The 18078-nt window shown below is 46.8% G+C and overlaps 2 protein-coding genes across 11 annotated transcripts in view; one reads left to right on the top strand and one right to left on the bottom strand.

The window, feature by feature from the left end:
- Positions 1-18078, bottom strand: part of LOC105477623 (inositol 1,4,5-trisphosphate receptor type 1) — a 356056-nt gene that overhangs the window by 77941 nt on the left and 260037 nt on the right. Inside the window, exons 45-46 of the mRNA XM_071092119.1 lie at positions 2485-2665; positions 415-668 (exon numbers count right to left, since the gene is read on the bottom strand). Coding sequence (XP_070948220.1) covers positions 415-668; positions 2485-2665 — 435 coding nt within the window. The remainder of the gene's footprint in view (positions 1-414; positions 669-2484; positions 2666-18078) is intronic.
- LOC105477622 (uncharacterized) overlaps positions 1-18078 on the top strand; it is a 191411-nt gene that overhangs the window by 167165 nt on the left and 6168 nt on the right. For 9 of the 10 annotated variants that reach the window (XR_011620202.1, XR_984834.2, XR_003017129.2 and 6 more), the window contains one exon: positions 3906-4056. Coding sequence is in view for 7 of the 10 variants with exons in the window: in XM_011734173.2 (XP_011732475.2) it covers positions 3906-4056 (151 nt within the window). In the remaining 3 variants the exon portion in view is untranslated. Of the gene's footprint in view, positions 1-3905; positions 4057-4681; positions 5108-18078 lie in introns of those variants that run through there. The other variant, XM_071092118.1, reaches the window with a different exon arrangement.

Here is an 18078-nt window from a genome sequence, read left to right as displayed (position 1 = left end):
GGGGGATCACTTGAGATCAGGAGTCCGAGACCAGCCTGGCCAACAGGATGAAACTCCGACTCTACTAAAAATACAAAAATTAGCCAGGCATGGTGGTGCACTCCTGTAATTCCAGCTACTCGGGAAGCTGAGGCAGGAGAATTGCTTGAACCCAAGAGGTGGAGGTTGGAGTAAGCCAAGATCATGCCGCTGTACTCCAGCCCGGGCGACAGAGTGAGACTCCATCTCAAAAAAAAAAAAAAAAAAAAAAAAAAAAGAAAAGAAAAGATAAAAAGAAAAAAGATAAAAAAGAACCTTGCTGAATCCTTGGCTCAAGCAATCTGGCCCAAGTGAGAGGTGCTGAATTACCAGAGGAAGGCAGGCCTTGGCAGCCTTGCCCGAGCTCCCTCCATGCCCCCGCCCCCAGGCCCTCACCTGCAGGTCTCGGTTGTGGTTTTCACACAGGAGTTGCAGGAAGCGGAGGATGGGCTGCATGATGGTGATGACCGCGCTCATCTCCAGGTCGTCCTTGGTCTTGTCGGCAGTGGCCTGGGTGCCCTCTCCAGGCTGGTAGTGGTCGTCGGGATCAGCCTCCCTCCTGAAAGTGGTGAAGGCTTTCCTGGTGGCAGCAGAGGCCTCCAGGAGCTGATCCCGGACCTCTTCTGTTATCTGTGTTGTGGGCTCTTTAGCTAGAAAGCAAGCATAAGGCATGAAAGGCTGCAGAGTCCTCATGGTCCCTGTTCACCACTCCAAAGGTGACACTCAGAAACCTACATTCCTGTATCTCCTACAGATCTTCAAAGTTGGCAAAACACTCCAAGAAGTCACAATCTGCTTTCAGTCCTCAGACAGGATTAAAACTGAGCCACGCCCTGCCACCTTACTTGTGGTGCTACCATTTCACCTATGCATGCGATGTTTTAGAGGAAAAGCCTTAGTACAGGTTCTGTCAACCTCAAAAATATAAGGGTCTGGGCCTCAGCTTCCTCATCTTTAAAATGGGAGAGCATTCATGAATAATATCTCAAGAAAGTTCTTAAGAAGCTCAACATAATGCTAATCACAATTATTGTCATTACGACAACAATAATTGTGATTAGCATTATGTTGAGCTTGTAACTGTCAAAGCACCATGATTAAGAACTTTGTGTTATTTTATCTCATCCTCAGAATAACCCTGTGAAGTAACCATGGCATTACAGTTAGCAGCATTGACTCCGCAGCCAGACAAGCTCGGTTCAAATGCTGGCTCCACTGCCTTCTAGCTGCATGTCCATAATGACTTAATTACCCTCTCTGTGCCTCAGTCCCCTCACCTGTAAAATGGGGATAACTCAATTTTATCTATCTAGCAGAGGTGACATGAGTTTGAAATGAGTGGAATTGTAAAGAACTTTGAACAGTCAGCACAGTGGCTGGACTATAATCCCAGCTACTCAAGAGGATCACTTGAGGCCAGAAGTTCAAGACCAACTTGGGCAACATAGTGAGACTCGATCTCTACCAAAAAAAAAAATAATTGTTTTAAACATTAGCCAGATGTGATGGTGCATACTTGCAGTCCCAGCTACTCAGGAGGCTGAGGTGGGAGGATCATTTGAGCCCAGGAGTTTGAGGCTGCAGTGAGCAATGATCGTGCCACTGCACTCTAGCCTGGGCAAGAGAGTGAGACAGAGCCAAGATTTTGTTTTTAAAAAAGAACGTTGAACAGTGCCTGATTCCTAGTAAGCATTTAGCAAATGGTAGCCATTCTTCTTTTTCTTCTCTTTAGCTCCATTCTAGACCAGCTGTTCTCAGCCAGGGGTGATTTTGCCCCCAACCCCACCCAGGGGACAACTGGCAATGTCTGGAGACATTCTGGGAGTAGGGGTATGCTGCTGGCATCTACTGGGTAGAGAATGTATATGCTGCTAAATATCTTACAGTGCACAGGACAGCCGGACAGCCCTGTAACAAAGAATTCTCCAAATGTCACTTGTGCTGTGGTTGAGAAACCCAGTTCTAAACTTGAAACATGAGGGTCAGGGTGCTTAACTTTCTCAAGACCACCTGACTCCAACACCTGTGGGTCTACCCACTCCCCAGTATGACTTCTGTTCTGGTGAGATACTGGATAAAAAGCTTTGTAAGCTTTCCAATACCTCAGAAAACAAAAGAACATTATCTGACAAAGGACTGACACCCAGTTTTAAAATACGTATTTCCCTCAACTTTCTCTAACATTAAATATAAATCACAGGAAAAGAATATTCATGGATCCCTTGCCAATAAAACCCTAAGCTTGACCAAGAGGAATGTTCTTTATTAAACAGGAAGATCCTTCTGAGCAGCAGGGCTTCAGCTCAGGTCACTGAGGAAGAATTACGTCATAACCAGGCTGGCTTTTCTTCTGAAAGCTCCCATCATAATGCATTTTAGAGCACAGAAGTAAGGAAAACAATGAAGGAAAACAAGGACTCCTCTGTTGTTCAAGGTCCAGCTGACTGAAGACTGAAGAACATTTACCTTTTTTCCGTGATGGGGCATCTCTGTCTACCTCGTCGTCTTTCTTTTTATTTCCCAAGTCACTGGTGTTCACTGTCACTGTTGCTTTGATTTCTTGCTGGGCCACCTTCATCCGGTCATAAAACACCTTAAAGAATTTCTCTGACTTCTTATCTTCTGTCAAACGGCAGAAAAAGGAGTGCTGCAAAGGAAAATCCATGGATTGTGAACACTGTAACTGACCAGAAACTGCACCCCACTCATGACACCAAAACCTAACGAAGATCAGAGCCAGTTGCAAAAGCTCACGCATGATCTAAGTTTAGGTCAACGTTAAGGACCACTCCACACACTGTAGTTCTCTGGGTTCTAAGGCCTGAGGTTTTCAACACAGAGTCTTTGAAACAAATTGCTGTGACTGGAACAGACACATAGGCTTTGGGAGCATGTTGGAGTGTCATAGGCAGACTGTTGCCAACTAAGAACAACTCCCTTTCACCCTTGCACACACGCAAAACAACACTGTTAATAATGAAAACTGACTTTTTGGGGGGGGATTACTGCAGGGGCAATCATTTGTTTAAGGGCTTCTATGCACTCTTCCCCTGGGCAGAGCCCTATCAAAAATATACACATGAATAAGATATGCTGCCTGTGCTCATTAACAGGTTAGGATGACACGTCCATAAATCAGACTAAATTATGTTAGGTAAAAAGTGTTCAGGAAGCTACACAATTATATTATAGATGCTCAGAGCTGGTGAGGATGACACTATGCTATAGTGATTCTAAAATCTTCAAGAAAAAGGTCATCTTCAAATCGGGTCTCAAAGGACAGGTAAGAGTGGTTAAAAGAAGAAGCTCAAAATGAACAGGTAGCTCTCCTCTTGGATACACATTTGTTTTTGGACCCACTGCAAGCAGTAGTATACACTGTTGATGGAAAAACACAATATGGTGTCTCAACTTCATTTATGAGTATTCGCTTTTCACCCCTTTGCAAACACCACACTGTTGTAAATTATTTACATAAAAATACAATACGGTCATTTAAAAAACAAAGCTCCAAACAATATATTTGCTTCTTCCAGGGGATCTTCTGCCAATTTCAAATCCTTCCATTTAGAAAGATGGCACTTCCCTATAGAAGGCAGTCCTAGGCTTCCAATCCCAGAAAGATCTTAAATCTTATCACCTTCTCGAAGCCCCCTAACTCTTGAAACTTACCCATACACACACCCCAATGCCTGATTCAGCAGAGCCCTAGGGAACCACCACATTTCCATCATCAACATGCAACTTCAGCTGCTTTGACTCTTCCAGCCATCGACTCACACACTTTGTTGACAAACATCTGTCCCGTCTGCCCACAATGCACTTCTTGGTCGTGCCCTTTCTCTTCCTTCTAACTGTTCTTCTTTACCTCTGGTTGTTTTTTACAGCACAGGATCCATCCTTCCTGCCTGTGCTCCCTGGTTTGTTTTCTCTCCAGCCACTGCCAAATGCCAGGACACAAGTTACCACCTCCCCTATGCTTGGCCTTGTCACCCTGCGTGTCGCTGAGGCCTTCACGATTCCCACTCTGGAACGAAGGTAAGTCTGTAGTGTCCTCCATTGCCCTTTATTGCCTATTTTCTTTTCTTTTAGGTTTCCTGCTATTTCATCCATCCATCCACTCATCCATCTACCTACTCATCCATCTATCCATCCATCCATCCATCCATCCATCCATCCATCCATCCATCCATCCATCCATCTACCCACCCACCCACCCACTACTTATTTTTGCATTTGTCACGAGGTGGGCACTATGTCAGTTATAAGAGAAGTGAGCAAAAACGAGCCTAGACCTTCCCCCCATGAAATTGACAGTCTCAGGAGGAAAACACACAGTAATTCAATAAACACCATAATAACTATTTACTAAATAGCCTTTTATCCCTACAAAAGTGACCCAGGAGGCTGCTGGTAAACAGTGCTGTGGCAGACACTCAATGCCACTGCCCTATTCTTATATTCCTGCTTCTTCCCCTGGCTAGGGCTCCTCATCTTTTGGGCCTGCCACCAATGCCACCTGCTCAGTGAGGCTGCCCCTACAGCAGCTCCCAAGCCTACTGCTTATTCTCCATGCCCCGTTTTATCTTCTTCACAGCAATCGAGCCCTCTGAATTGCACTGTCGCACTGGCTGTTCACCTGCTTACTGTCTGTCTTATGCAGAGTGCAAGCCCTATGAAGGCAGATGCCTCACCTCAGGGGTTTTCAGCTGCCCCCAGAGCTCCTAGAAGAGACCCAGCACACAGAAGGCACTCCATGATTATCTGACAAAAGAATGAATATAACCCAACACTTTATGGCTCCCCATAACTGGATGCCTCCCTCCCCACAGTTGGATCCTTTTTATATTTGGTGGACATGACAGAAATAAATCTCCAAAATAAATGAATTCTAGAAAATTGCTCAAATAAGAGAAAGCAACTTTCAATTGTTCACTTCTTTGAGAGCTCTTGAACCCTCAGATCAACAAAAGAGACAAAAAAATGGTGGGTACAAAGAATGCAACCTGAAGCCACCTAATTATGGTGACTGAATTTCCCACCAAGACAGGCCATCCAACATCTCACCCATGTGGGCTCACAGGGGACTGCCTGCTAAAGCGGGGGTGCACCAGAAGGTGGCCGTGCAGGACCATTAGCTTCAGTTGTATCCCAACCCTGTTCTTGTGGCATAGAAGCAGCTTTAAAAGCATTTTGGACAATCTGGTCATTCAAGGAAACAAAAGCCCTTCAACTAAGTAAGCAAATGAATAAATAAAGCCCGCCATCTGTCATCTGATAGCAGCGCCACGCGACACACACAGATAGCCTGCCACAGACCGCACTGTCTGACGGCCAGCCGGGTGACCCAACGGCTGTCAACCGCTAGGGTCAGGGTAAGGGAAGCTCTTATGAGATGAGGCAGGGCCAGGCACTGAGAACGCCACACTGCTGTGTGTGTTTGTTTCGCATTACTGATTCCAGTACTCACTTGCTCGAAGCAGCTTTATCGATAGAATGTGCTCAATAAAATAATAAAAGGGATAATAAGGTCCAGAAGACACGAGTAAGCACAGAAGATCAAAAAGAGAATAGGTTGGGAACTGGAGAATGGGGAATGAGGATTCAGAGGAGTCCCAGGCCGGGCTCTGAGGTCAAGCTGAAATGAGAGGTGTGCTCAGTTACACTACTCTTGGTATCAAAAGGAGAAATATAACCAGTGCCTCAACAGAAGGAAGACATTTCTTTTTTAAAATTCTGTTTGAATAAATTTTTAAAATTTAAACAACTTTTTAAGTTCTGGGGTATCTGTGCAGGATGTGCAGGTTTGTTACAAAGGTAAATATATGGTGCTTTGCTGCACCTATCAACCCACCCATCACCTACATATTAAGCCCAGCATGCATTAGCTCTTTTTCCTAATGCTCCCCCTCAACCCCCGCCTCCCCCAACAGGACCCAGTGTGTGTTGTTCCCCTCCTTGTATCCATGTGTTCTCACTGTTCAGCTCATACTTATAAGTGAGAACATGCGGTGTTTGGTTTTCTATTCCTGCATTAGTTTGCTGAGGATAATGGCTTCTGGCTTCATCCATGTCCCTGCAAAGGACACGATCTCATTCCTTCTTATGGCTGCACAGTATTCCACACTTTATGGCTGCATAGTTTATGTACTACAATTTCTTTATCCAATCTATCAGTGATGGGCATTTGGGTTGATTCCATGTCTTTGCTATTATGAAGAGTACTGCAATAAACATATGCATACATGTAACTTTATAACAGAATGATTTATATTCCTTTGGGTATGTACCCAGCAATGGGATTGCTGGGTCAAATGGTATTTCTGGTTCTAAATCTTTGAGGAATTGCCACACTGGGAAGGCGTTTCTTAACAGAGGAATTAGCAGGGCAGACTTTGCAATCAGATTTCCTGGGTGTGAGTCCCAGGTCCTTGACCCACTGGCTTTGTGGCCTTGGGCACACTGCCCAGCCTCTCTCAATCCACATGGAAGGGCTGCCACGATGCATGCCAAGTGCTCAGTACAGTGCAAACTGATGGTGTTAATTTTGTTTTTCTACTACCATTACATTAGTAGAATGTGAAAACCCCAAGGTGAAGGTAACCCTGTGAGCAGCTAGGACACGATATCAAGGTGACAGCTGTGTTTCCAGAGTTGGAAAGGCCTGGATTTCAGCTCCACCACTTACTAGCGAGGGTCACCTTAGGAAGTGACAATGTCTCCGAAACCCAAATCTTCTCATCTGCAAAATGGGTAACAATCGTACTTCATGGATGGTTATGAAGGCTCAGTGAGATCACCACAGTAACACGATAGCTAACACTCACTGACTGCTTTCGAGCTACCAGGAGCTCAGGCAAACCTTCACATGTTATCTCGCCCAAAAACCCACAGAGCTAGTTACAATGATTATTCCTTTGGAGAGCTCAGGGGTCCCTGAAAGATAGTACACATCAAATATTTTAGCACAGCCCCAAGATACCCAACTACGAAGAACGCAGTCTCCCCAGGATACTCAGGTGAAGACAGCTCTAACAGGGAGGACAAGCAAGGGCTTAAGGTGTAAGTCCCCTGACTGAGAAGTCAAATAAAGACACTCCAAGCCGGGTGCTGGGGCGCACGCCTGCAGTCCCAGCTACTCCGGAGGCTGAGGCAGGAAGATCTTTTGAGCCCAGGAGTTTAAGGCCTACCTGGGCAACATAGTGAGGCTTCTGTCCCAATGAAATAAAAAACTTAAAAAGGTACCCCCGAAGGAAGAAGTGGGGTTTCTAGAAGAGAAGCAGTGGTATCTGTTGCGAGAGTAGAAGTGAAACATGATGGTAGTGTGGGTAAAGAACTAACATACTTCTCCTTAGAAGGGGCATACCCTGGGAGTGACGGGAGGCAGAGGGGTGGCTGTCCCCAGGGAGGGCCTTCTGGAATTGCTGGCTGTGGCTGCTGGAGGCGTTCACCTGCCCCCTCTGGTACCTGGTGTGACCTAGACTTAGAGAGACAAGAGCCCTCCACACAGTCCCAGACCTGTTCATTAAGCCTCTTTCTGTAATGATGCAGGGTGTGGGTGGGGAGTGGAGTGTCCTCCTCGGGACTGTCTCCCTACGGCTGGTGGGAGCTGAGAGCAGAGGAGGTGGGTGCACAGCCTCCCCGCCCCAGGCTCCTGAAGCAGGGCCCCTCTATACACGACAACGCCTCCCTCTCTCCCCCTCCTCCGAACCTCTTTCAATTCATCCCTCTTCACCCTGACCAAGAGCAAATCATCAGAGATTTTACTTTTTCAAACTCTTCACTCCACCCTACCTGGCAGATGTGAGGTAGCCCTTCAACATAAACCTGGCCCAGAACAGAAAACATCAGGTGATGGTGAGAGAAATCAGAATGATGGTTGCTAGGCACCCACAAACAGTGAGCTGGATACATGTGGTACATATAAAACATGGAATACTACACAGCCATAAAAGAGATTGAGATCAGGTCCTCTGCAGCAAAATGGATGCAGCTGGGGGTCATTTTCCTAAGCAAATTGATGAAGGAACAAAAAACCAAATACTACATTTTCTCACTTGTCAGTGAGAGATAAACATTGGGTACTCACGGACATAAACAGGGGAAAAAGAGACACTGGGGAGTACTTGGGCGGGGGCAAGGGTTGAAAAACTCTTGGGTACGATGTTCATCACCTGGGTGATGGGATCATTTGTACCCCAAACCTCAGCACCACACAATATACCCAGATAACAAACCTGCACATTTACCTCCTGAATCTAAAATAAACGTTCAAAAAATACACCAAAATGGTGGTTGCCTCTGGGAGGTAGGGGGTTGTGAGTAGAAAAGGACTATAAATGGGAATAAGACAACTTTCTGGAAGGAAAGAAACATCTTGATTAAATCGGCACTTTCACAGGTGTGGTAGACAGAATGGCCCCCTCAAACATGTCCATGTTCTAGTCCCTGGAACCTGTGAAAATGCTGCCTTATGTGGCGAAGGGGAATTAAAGGTGTAGATGGAACAACAGCTGCTAATATCTGACCTTAAAGTAGAGAGATGAGCTTGGATTACCCAGGTGGGCCCAACATAATTACAAGGAGCCTTCACAGTGGAGGCAGGAGGCAGGAGAGGAGGGTAGCGAGAGGCAATGTGAGAAGGCCTCCACTCACCATTGCTAAACCTGAAGATGGAGGAAGGGACCACAAGCCAAGGGATGTGGGTGGCCTCTGGAAACTGGAAAAGGCAAGGAAGCCTTCTCCCCTAGAGCCTCCAGAAAGGAGCGCTGGCCTGCCAACACTTGCTTTCGTCTAGCTAGTAAGACTCATGTTGAACTTATAAAACAATACATTTGGTTACTCTAAGCCACTAAGTTTGTAGGAATTTGTTACAGCAGCCACAGAAAACTAGTATAATGGGTATAAAAACATTTGTCAAATCTAATCAAAGTCTACATTTAAAATCTGTGCTGATGATTATATGTCAATTATATCACAATAATAATAATTTAAAAAAGATAACAGAAAGTCTGCTTTGTTCCCAGAAAGCTGGGGAACTCTGTAGAGGGGCCACATTCTGAGGCTGCCTCTCCACCACAGGGAACAGCATCTGCCCGCCCCCAGGCTGACCCCTCCTTACCCTCCAGTCATCTCCAAATCACATTTGATTCCAGAGCCCTTTCCATATAAGCTGTCTCACCAGAGTCTTAGGAGATTGCCAAGGCAGATATCATCATTCATAAATCTGTCACATTATAGATGAGAGAGCTGGGGTTAGGAGAGGTCAGTGACTTGTGGCAGAGCCACAACCAACTCTCCTCCTGTCTGCATGTTGAACCAACACAGACAACCAGCCCCAGCAGTGAGGCCAGAGTCAAAGGCAGGGGAAGCAGAAGACACGAAGCTGGTCTGTGGGCAGATCTGCAGCGCCAGTCCCAGACATCCCTGATGACAGGTCTGACCCAATATGCTTTAAGCAAAAGGCCAGGGCAGGGGCAGGGTAGGCAGTGACCCCGGCAGTGGCCGTTTCCATCCTGAATCCACTGGGAAGGGGGAACAGGAAGTGGGCATGGCTGCTGTCAGCCAACCTTCAACCACAAGCAAGAGAACACAGATCACAGAACCCTGCAGCTGGAAGCACTGGATTCCAGCAGTTTCCAAATGCCTTTTTTAGCAGGGGAACGTGCTCCCTCTCCAGTCCCCAAACACCATCTTAGATAAAGACCCCCCTAGATAAAAGAGAAAAAGCAAAACAGATCCACATGAAGCAGAGCAAAGAGGGTCTCCTCCCTCTCGCCATTGAAACTCCTTGGAACTCCAGGAGAGCAGCACTTGAAAACCACCCACATCGGCCATCCTTCCACATTCCACAGATGAGGAAACTGAAGCCCAGAAAGGGAAAGGGACTTGCCAGGGTCACACAGAACCTCCCTCTCCTGACTGCCCAAGACAGTTACTTTTGACCACACTGGGGTGTGGCTGGTTGAAACCACAACCCGAGTTTACATTCTCACCTTCTGCTAATTATCAAGTACACAATGTTCCCTCCTTGGGTTGACTGAGCTGCAGAGGGGCCAATGAATCAGGGTCTTAGATTAAAAGAATAACAAAACTACCTTTTCGGATCAGGCTTGAAAATAATAAAAGATTGCTTAATTAGCCTGGCTCCCCATCCTCCCCTGGCCCCGCAAGTCCTTGCAAAGCCATGGATCATGGTTATGATGAGCCTGCCTCGCTTCAAGAACAAGAGCCACCCTGAGGTTAGGGGCTAGCAGACAGTGGTGGCCACCCTGGTGACAGCAGGGAGACAGAGGGCCTGGAATTATCATTGGATGCAATTTGGGCACTAGTCTTTGGCCATTTACATAACACCCAGCTCCTTTCTGGATCCACCTATCTTACCCTTCCCTGGAAAGGGGTATTATTGTTAGACATATAGCACTTTGCATCTGAGTAGTTCTTGGTAGTAATCAAAGTGTTTTTCACAACTGATGTTTCATAACAACCTTGCTGGGCCCCAGCTTCCATGTGATGCTGACATGGCAGGTGGTAGGACCCTCATTTTTCAGCTAAAAACCCCAGGGCACAAATGAGGTTCAGTAAATTGCCCATGATCACATGGCTGGATAGCAAGGAGCCAAGGCCATAATTTAGGTTCCCTGACTTCCAGTTCTCCAGGCACTCTCTGCCTAGCCAGGTGTGTTTTATTACCTAGTTCAAAGGGGGACACTCCTTTCTTTAGGTGCAAGAGGTCACAGTCCTAATCAAACTGTGTAAACAAGTGGTCCTGGAGAGAAGAATAGGAGAGACAAGTCTTCTCCACGACCTGGACATATACCCATGAAGCCATCTTTCCGAGAATTCGGGAAGTTCAGGGGAGAAGCCAGGCTTTGCAGTCCAAGGATCATGGCGTTTCCTGGAATGTGAGCCAGCCTACCTGTCCCTTCCTGGGCCACCAGGCCATTCTGGGGGAGGAGCCCCTTTGCAGCGTCTCAGCTGCAGGACAGGGCAGTGGTGGGGAGCATAGATGTATGTGTCCCAGGCTGGAGCCTGGCGGGAGTGGGGATGGCTTGCAGGGGAGCAGTCCAGCACAGAGTGACGACTGTGGGACTCGGATCCTTCCCCAAAGAAAAGCATTTCCATCCGCTCTGAAAGTTGGTCCACTTTTCAGAAGCCCTCGCTCTGGGCCTTGAGAGAATCCAGAGAATGGGATTTTCCATCTCACTGCCTCATAAGACACGGCCCTGACCCATCCAGCCCACGACACCATGGCTGCTCACTTATCTGCTGCAAAATGATTTAAGTTCTCACACTAAGGCCAAGAATTTGAAAAATGTGGCTGCTGAACAGTGAGCCAAAGCTGGAGTTTCCACGGGCTGAGGTAACTTCTCTGTGGGCATCTTTGATTTTTCCCTTTCCACATCAACTCTGGGAGTCTCAGGGATTTCAGGGGACATCTCCAACCAGACTAACCCACTCCTGCCCAGCTTGAACAGATACTCTGTGGGTGACAGAGCAATGCCAGTGGCTACCAAGAGGTGGGGCTTACCTTGGCTGTCTTCCTACACCTGTGATTAACTGAGAACTCGCCACTCCCTAGGGACCCTCTCTCTGCAAGTTTTATTATAGTGAACGGCAACTGAACGTTTCCAGTTTGCTGGGTGCTAAGTGCTTTATGTGCATTATCTCATTTAATCCTCAGAACTACCCCATGGGGTAGGTGCCATTATCATTCCCAGTTTACAGATGAGGAAACTGAGGCCCCAAGAAGTAGCCTGCTGAGTCATCCACCTAATGAGTGCCCTGGCACCCAAGCCCCACCTGTCTGACGCCTCAGCCCTGTTCCCAACCACTTGCTCTGTTAAACGCCTCTCTCCTGAGCAGGAGTCTGTCCTGTTCTGAACACCTTTTGGCATTTTATAATCCACCCCACCCCTACCCCTACCCACCAGGTCTTTCAGAGGCATAAACAGGCTCCTCTCACAGTAAAGAATAGTGGCGGAAGGCACACATGCATTTGAATGCCTCAACTTTCCCATGACGTTTAATACATTTGTTAATATGGGCTCCCAAACAATCCCCTTCTGCAAGCTGAAGGGCTGCCAGGGCTGGGGTAATCAATTATTAACAAAACCATTGTCACACAATGACTGCTGTGGGTCTGGAGTCCTTCTTTTAGAAACCAGTGATTACAATCAAAACTCAAAGACCAGGAACCATGAACTAGGTAATAAAACACACCTGAGTAGGCAGAGCGTGCCTAGAGAACTGGAAGTCGGGAAACCTAAATTTTGGCCTTGGCTCCTTGCTATCCAGCCATATGATCATGGGCAATTTACTTAACCTCATTTCTGCCCTGGGTTCTTTAGCTAAAAAATGAGGGTCCTACCACCTGCCATGTCAGCATCACATGGAAGCTGGGGCCCAGTAAGGCTGTTATGAAACATTAGGTGTGAAAAACACTTTGATTACTACCAAGAACTACTCAGACGGAAGGTGCTACAGTTGTCTAACAACAATACCCCTTTCCAGGGAAGGTATAAGATAAGTGGATCCAGAAAGGAGCTGGGTGTTATGTAAATGGCCAAAGACTAGTATTCAAATTGCATCCAGTGATAATTCCAGTTGGTTCTGGTAGGTTGAATGGCTTCTAAGTTGACAGCAAAAACACAATGAATAGCAATTCCCATTAACCATCACAATGTAGATTTTTTTTTTTAAGTTTGGATGGCGTAAAAAAAGAACAAGATGGTATCTTTTGTGGGAACATGGATGGAGCTGGAGGCTATTATCGTCAGCAAACTAATGCAGGAACAGAAAACCAAATCCGCACATTCTGGCGTATAAGTGGGAGCCAAATGATGAGAACTCATAAACACAAAGAAGGAAACAATAGACACTGGGATCTACCTGAGGGTGGAGGGTGGGAGGAGGAAGAAGAGGAGAAAAAATAACTATTGGCTACTAGGCATAGTACCTGGGTGATGAAATAATCTGTACAAGCCCCTGTGACATGCGTTTACCTATATAACAAACCTTCACAGGTACCCCCAAACCTAAAGTTAAAAAAAATTTGCCTGAAACTTCACTAGCTATAGAAGCCAAATTTCTGCATGTGCAGAGATAAACATCGTTGCTTCCACTTGTCAAAGTTTAACACACCCAAAGGCAGAATACAAGCTTGTGTCAGACCCTCTTCTCAAACAATCCCAAGCCTTTCCACATAAAGCATTTTCCAACACTTTAGACCAGTCTTGACTTCAGTAAAATTCTGACCTATGAAAAGGGTCTAATCATTAATACAATGGGCATTCAGAATTGGACACTCTCTTGGCATAAATTATCACTCACCCCAACAAAAACTTTTTTGCAAGGTCTGATGGCTTTCAACCAGCCAACATCTGCAGCTCTCAGTTTACCAACCTCTCTCAGGTTGTTTCCAGCTTTAATGAGTTCAGAAATAACTTCCAAGTAGAAAGGAAGTGATGAAGTGAAGCAAGTCTGTATTGGAGAGGTGTCAACATTTCAATTTCATTTTTCTGAAACAAGGTCCTCCCTCATCCACACTGTACAGTCACCTCTTAACAAGTGAGAGACAAACCAGTTTCAACTACCCTGCCAGGTAAGGGTGGGGCAGACGCCCGTCGCTATGCCGGACACCTGAGAGAAAAGGTGGCAGACAAGGAACCCTTCCTTCACTCTTATTAATCTGGTCACTGGGCTCTAGGGAAGGGCCTAAGCTCCAGGGTCAAGGCTAAGGCAGGGGATCTTCATGATGATTTTCAAGGTGAATTCAGTTTTCTTCAGGCAACAAAGTCTAACCTGTTCTATTAAAAACACATTTCAGGGTCCAGTGTGGTGACTCACAGCTGTAATCCCAGCAGTTTGGGAGGCCCAGGTGGGAGCACTGCTTGAGCCCAGGATTTCGAGACGAGCCTAGGCAACATAGCAAGACCCCATGTCTAAAAAAAAATGTTTTAAACTGAGGAAAAAAACACCTTTCTTCTGAGACAGAAAGCTTAACAGCTCTCCTTTCCTGTCTCCCAGTGCCCACGGGAACTGGGACTTACGGGGAAAGCTCTGCCCTATCTGGTAAGCAACGTGGTCCCCTACACCCTGTGTCAGAACACTAACTGTGTCACACATATTCATCAACAACTCAACCAACAAACAGTAATTCCTAAAAAATAAATTTAAAGGTATTATCTTAGGAAGCCTCTGATGGTGTAGGCAGGCTGCTGGCAACCACTGTTTCCAGCAATATTTAACAGTAAAACTGGATTTCAGAGAAATAGGTCAGCCACCACTCTGGAGAACCCTGTGGTTCCCACCCAGGAACAAGAAGTTAAGGACACTCCAAATTTTCTCTGGGTTCAGTGGTCAAACAGATGCCAAAGGCCAGTATCTTCTGTAGGGATACATGGCACCGCCGTCTGTCTCGTCCAGCCAAGTCATGAAGATTGGAAAGCCTCCAGACAAAACAAAGATGACCAGTGGAGTGGCAAATCAACGACACCTTTGAAAACAGACATAAAATAGACGCAACCTCAAAATTTGCCTGAAGTGGAAGGGGACTGTGGTAGGAAGCTCCTTAGTAATCCTCCAGGAGGGCAAGAAGGTATTCTGGTGGCTGTTCAAGCCAACATGAGGCTTATTAAAAAGGTACTCTAAAGCAAAGGAGAGTTTGGTTAGATCTCAGGAAAGACTTTTGCCCAAGGAATCAGAGGGGCTTTACAATTTCAGTCCATAAAGAAGGAATGAACAATGTGAATTGCATGTCTGGGCTGCAGGAGACACATGCCAGCCTCTGAGGGTGGCTTCCAGGGTTGGTTCTACGATTCAATGACAAGTATCCTCTGGTGGCTCTTGTGAAACTTTCAGGTCCTGTCTTGGCTCACCCACATGATCACTGTGGGAACTGTGACCAGAAGGACACGAAGACCTCCTCATCAGACCTCTACCTTGTCTCATGAACCCTGAAAAGACAGATACAAGAGGTGCTTGGAAAATTCTATCACTAAGTCATCCTCCCGGGAGGAGGGTCTAGTGCTGAGGACCTGGCAGTGACTTGGGTGCTATTCCTCCACGGGGGTGGCAATCTGCATCGTGAAGAGCGAGGGCTGAAGTAGGAGATGCAGGGTTAGGGGAGCTGATCTCTGGGACCAACTCCCCAGGTCTTATTTCCATTCTGTGTACCCGAGGGGCAATGAATCAACACCAATCAATGTTTCCTGTCCTCAATGCTCCAGAGTTCCCAGGGAATTCAACTTGAAATGTATACTGATGCCAAGAATATTCCTTGCCCCACCCATTTTCTGTGTTTGTGCAGTCACATGGCTCAGTGACAGAGCTCTCTATCCTGCATCTTTAGCAAGGTAGAAACGTATGCAAAGGGGTGACTTAGGAACTAGGTGGGTTTGGACAGCTCATTTATTAACTTCTATCCTCAGTTTCCTCATCTGCAATGGAGAAAGAGGAGGAGAACCACTTGAGGCTCTATTGCAAGGAGTACAGGAGAGAAAACAGGTGAGAGCCCACACAGTACCAGCAGGATGTCTACACCAGCCACGTTCCCTTCTCTGCTCTCCACACACCTGTGACAAGGACACTTGGCCGTAGAAGCCGAAAAAAGTAAATCGACCCTGGCCTGCTGGAGGCAAGGACACTGGCTCACAGATGGCAAAGCATCAAGCAAAGCAAGTGCCTCCTTGATGAAGACTCTGCAGTCACCCCTAGTCAACTCCAGTTCTTCCCAACTCAAATGACTCTCGGGTACAGCCAAGTCTGGTCCTGAGCAGAATGTGCTGGGGCTTTTCGTGTCTCCCCACCCACAGACCCATTTTGCTGTGTGCTGGCCCACCAGGTAACTTCCACATGGTCACAGAGAGCATCCCTGGCAGCTGACAGTAAGATGTACAGATGGCCAAGAGGCTAGAGCAGGGCAGGGTGAAATCACACAGCACTCATCTGGGTAAAGCTGCTTTGTATATTAGGGCTTTGGCAGCAGCAGTGCATATCCAAGCAGGGGACAGGCCCAAGCCAACTTGGTGCCCTTTAGAAGCACTGACTAGGGATTGGCAGGAACCACAGAGATCACCTCATCCAGCCCCCACTTGATGACAAGCCCGTCACCTTGGTGGAGCAAATACTTTCCACAGCTCTGCCCCCGACTGACCGCCATGGGGTAGACCACGTCGGCCTCCTTCACTCAGCTCCTCCAACATCCCAAGCACAAGCCAACCCACTTCTGGAATACTCTTGCCCTCTGCTACTCTTCACACAGCTCCTTCTCTTCCCATCTGCTGGGCCTCAGCTTGAATGGCATCTCCCTAGAGAAGCCCTCCCTGACCACCCTTCGTGGCCCCTGTTTGCTTCCCCTTCACACTTCTCTGAAGCTGTGATTTAGCTGATTATGAGCAGATTTCCTATCTCTGTCTCCCACAAGACTGTAAACTCCGGGAGGACAGGGGCTATGTTGGTCTCATCCCTGACTGTATTAATGCCAACGTGTATAGCACCTGACACCCAGGGAGTGCTCAGTACATAAACATCTGCTATATTAAGCCGGCTGTGGTGGCACAAGCCAGTAGTTCCAGCTACTCCGGAGGCTGAGACAGAAAGATCTCTTGAGCCCAGGAGTTCAAGGCCAGCTTGGTCAACATAGCAAGGCCTCTTCTCTCTCTTTTAAAAAAATTTACTATATTAATGAATGAACAATAATCCTGAAGGAGGTGCAATTCCACAACACTCAAGCCAAGCTTTGCATCCATGGCAGCTGAAGTATAACTTTATGGCCAGAAGATCCCTGCATGTGAAAGCTTCAAATTCCTGCTAAGTGGGAAACTGCAGCACACACTGCTGACCAGCCAAAGGCGGCTGATGTGGTCGTGTCACCTCTACAGGCTTATCCGGTTTTTGCACATAACTCTGTGATGGGCTCAGCCTGGCTGGGGATCCTTAATCCATCGAGTTAACTGTTAACTACCCCGGCCCCAGTGACATAGCGGCTTGCATTATTAACTACAGCCCACGAGGGATGATCATTTGTGCACCTTCCGTCTCCAAACCTGGCTTCCTCCCCAGACTTGATAGCTACAAGCTCTGGGCTGAACAGTTTGTGGGTTTGTGTTGCAAGGAGGCTAATAAAAACATATTTCTCAAATATCGTATGGTAAGGGCAACTGAAACACATCCTCCTCGAACAGCAATCAAATACATATATTTTTAAAGTCCTGAATTCCAGGGGAAAAAAGAGGCTTGAAGACTTCAGAGGGTTTACAGGACTATCCCCTTCAGTGTCAGGGCCATCTTGATGAAAAGTCTAAAACCCAGGCATAGGAAATTGGTAGAAACTTTGAGAGAGCCTCTGACAGTTTCAAAGAGGAACTCAGAGGAACTCAGGAAATGTGAGCAATGTGAGCGGGCATAGATTTCTCAGTGAAAAGGAGGGTCAAGGCAGAAGAACCAGAGGTAACTGTGAATATCAAATCAGTTCTCAGGGAAGCGGGGGGTCCAAGTGTGTATGTGAGGTGCCTTCGTTGTCCCTGCATCGGGAATCTAGCTGTTGGCAACTTATAATGAGAAAACAGTCTCAACCACGAAGTTAACTCTGCTGGAAGATTTCCAAAGGGAAAGTCCCTCCAGTTACTCAGAGGGGAAAAAAAAATTACCTACTTGGTCTGGAATCCGGGGATATTTTATGCAGATGTCTCTAACAGAAGTTAATAAAGGGAAGTCAGCTTGCCTCTGATTATTCAAACAGGCTACTGCTGTTAAGGATTGCACAACTTCTGGGCAAGGCAGGGGTGGGTTTGGCTTTTAAAAATTTTTTCAGCCTGTCCTCATGGAACTATGTATTCTTTTCTAAGAACTTTTTATCCTAACCTCCCTACTCACATCTTCTAAGTGCCTCTGCTCTGGTGGGAATGTAATGGACAACACAGAGCCATCTCAAAACCCTCTGTGGCCACCACCAGGCCGGCCAGAGTGCAGGGGGCCACTCCCTGGGCAGCCATAGGGTTCTCAGCAAGGTGCATTCATCGTCCCTGCTGAGAATCTGATGGGGCAGCATTTTTTTTT

This window comes from Macaca nemestrina, chromosome 2, assembly GCF_043159975.1.
Source record: "Macaca nemestrina isolate mMacNem1 chromosome 2, mMacNem.hap1, whole genome shotgun sequence".
NCBI classification, from domain to species: domain Eukaryota; kingdom Metazoa; phylum Chordata; class Mammalia; order Primates; family Cercopithecidae; genus Macaca; species Macaca nemestrina.
The sequence above is the reverse complement of the archived record's forward strand: the minus strand, read 5'-3'. Positions and strand labels throughout refer to the sequence as shown.